The following is a 1,631-nucleotide window of genomic DNA, read 5'->3' as shown; positions in this document are numbered from 1 at the left end:
CAGTCCTCCTGGCACTTAACAGCATATACAACATTGCTCTGTTTGTGCCGGGGCACTGGATCTTTGGGGTGAACCAGCCTTTGCCGTAATGTATTTTGGGATTTGAAAGCCACTGGGACATCATGTTTAGAAAATAAACGTCAGTTTCTCCGAAACACCCGCAACAACGGGAAACACACCTTCGAGCCATGTGATGTRAGTATCAGTCACATGGAGGCAGTGCTTAAAAGCCTGAATTTTGCCTGAAACTCTCMGACTGAAGAAGTCTCTTGGAGGAGAGACGAAACATTTCATTAGAGAAGAACCCGTCCAGAAGACCTATACAATTTTTTTTCTTCTTGTCACAAWGTTTCCCCAGTACAGCAGTAAACGTGTTTCGGCTCAGGTGTCTTCTCTTTTCACCGCCTTAAAAATCTAAAGCCTCAGAAGTCACATTAACAGGCGAGCTGATCCCAGCKCTCGTGCTAAACGTGTCAAATCTTTTTGAGACTATTTCATATCCATACTGATCACCTTAACCTGAATGTTCCTCACACATCCCAAACTTGTTTGGTTTTAGGTTTGAGGACTTTGAAGGACTTACAGTGGTCTGAAGTGGAGAAATTTATCCTGACAGAAAAGTTTCAATGTTTCTGCAGTTCTGGGACCACATGCTGGTCTTTGGTTCCTCTGTAACTTTGACCAAACTAGCATAAAATTCATCTTATTCCCAGGTAGAAAGTTTTTGGACCTGTTCAGTTTTATGCAGACGACACTTGACCACGACTCGTGTCTCCTCCCCTTCAGGTCAGAGCGGGACGGGCTCTTACCACGGGAAACACACCTTTGAGAGGTTGAGTCACCACAGAGCGTGCCTGGTGCGCTCTCTGAACATGGAGCGAGTGAACTTGGCCCGATATCCTCCTCAGGACCGGCGGCGGGCTCGCAGGGCACGCGTGGCCCTCAGGTCCCCTCTGATCGACACGTCTAAGAGRACTCTGATCTGGGCTATTGTTGCCACCATCCTGGGCGTGGGTCTGTTCATCGCTCTGCTGGTGATCCTGCTCATCGCTGCAGGACTCAACTGTACCTGCTGGTACTGGAGAGGCTTTTATAACTAAATACTGTTGAGAAGAACAAAGAGTCTGCTGCACTTTGAAACCCATTTTATATTCAGAGTTTTCAGACTTGAATCAGTACACAACCTGTTGATCTAACTCTTTGTTTTGTGTTCAACACTAAAACACTTTTCAAACCTTAAGTTTCGGGGTTCTTCATTTATTCTATGGAAATATTCACTCCCATTCATGTTTGCATTATTTTGTTGAAAAATTAAAACATTTGAACACAAAACAAATCACTGCACTTTATTCATTCATTAAACTGACATGACTTTTTTAAGTGTCTTCATTGGAAGTGAAAGTACAGATTTGATCTTATTTAGCTCAATGTCTGTGTCTCAATTCATGGGCTGGGCCACGTCCTCGCTGGGACACGTGGGCCACGTCCTCGGTGGGCCATGTGGGCCACGTCCTCGGTGGGCCGGGTAGGCTGTTCTAAACTGCTGTGAAATGAGACGGCCTACCCGTCGCCTGACGTTGGCTTCACGTCAGTTTGTGTGACCACTTTACCATTGTGATCAGTTTCATGTC

At 45.7% G+C, this 1,631-nt stretch overlaps 1 protein-coding gene across 1 annotated transcript in view; it reads left to right on the top strand.

The window, feature by feature from the left end:
• LOC106511146 (aldehyde dehydrogenase, dimeric NADP-preferring) overlaps positions 1-1,332 on the top strand; it is a gene marked incomplete in the record, with an annotated part of 24,399 nt that extends 23,067 nt beyond the window's left edge. The window contains 1 exon segment of the mRNA XM_013999892.1: positions 787-1,332. Within this exon segment, the coding sequence (XP_013855346.1) occupies positions 787-1,100 (314 nt within the window).
• Positions 1,333-1,631: the final 299 nt, after the last annotated feature.

Source organism: Austrofundulus limnaeus, unplaced genomic scaffold (genome assembly GCF_001266775.1).
Source record: "Austrofundulus limnaeus strain Quisiro unplaced genomic scaffold, Austrofundulus_limnaeus-1.0 Scaffold2547, whole genome shotgun sequence".
Taxonomy (NCBI): domain Eukaryota; kingdom Metazoa; phylum Chordata; class Actinopteri; order Cyprinodontiformes; family Rivulidae; genus Austrofundulus; species Austrofundulus limnaeus.
This window is presented reverse-complemented; position numbering and strand designations above follow the sequence as displayed.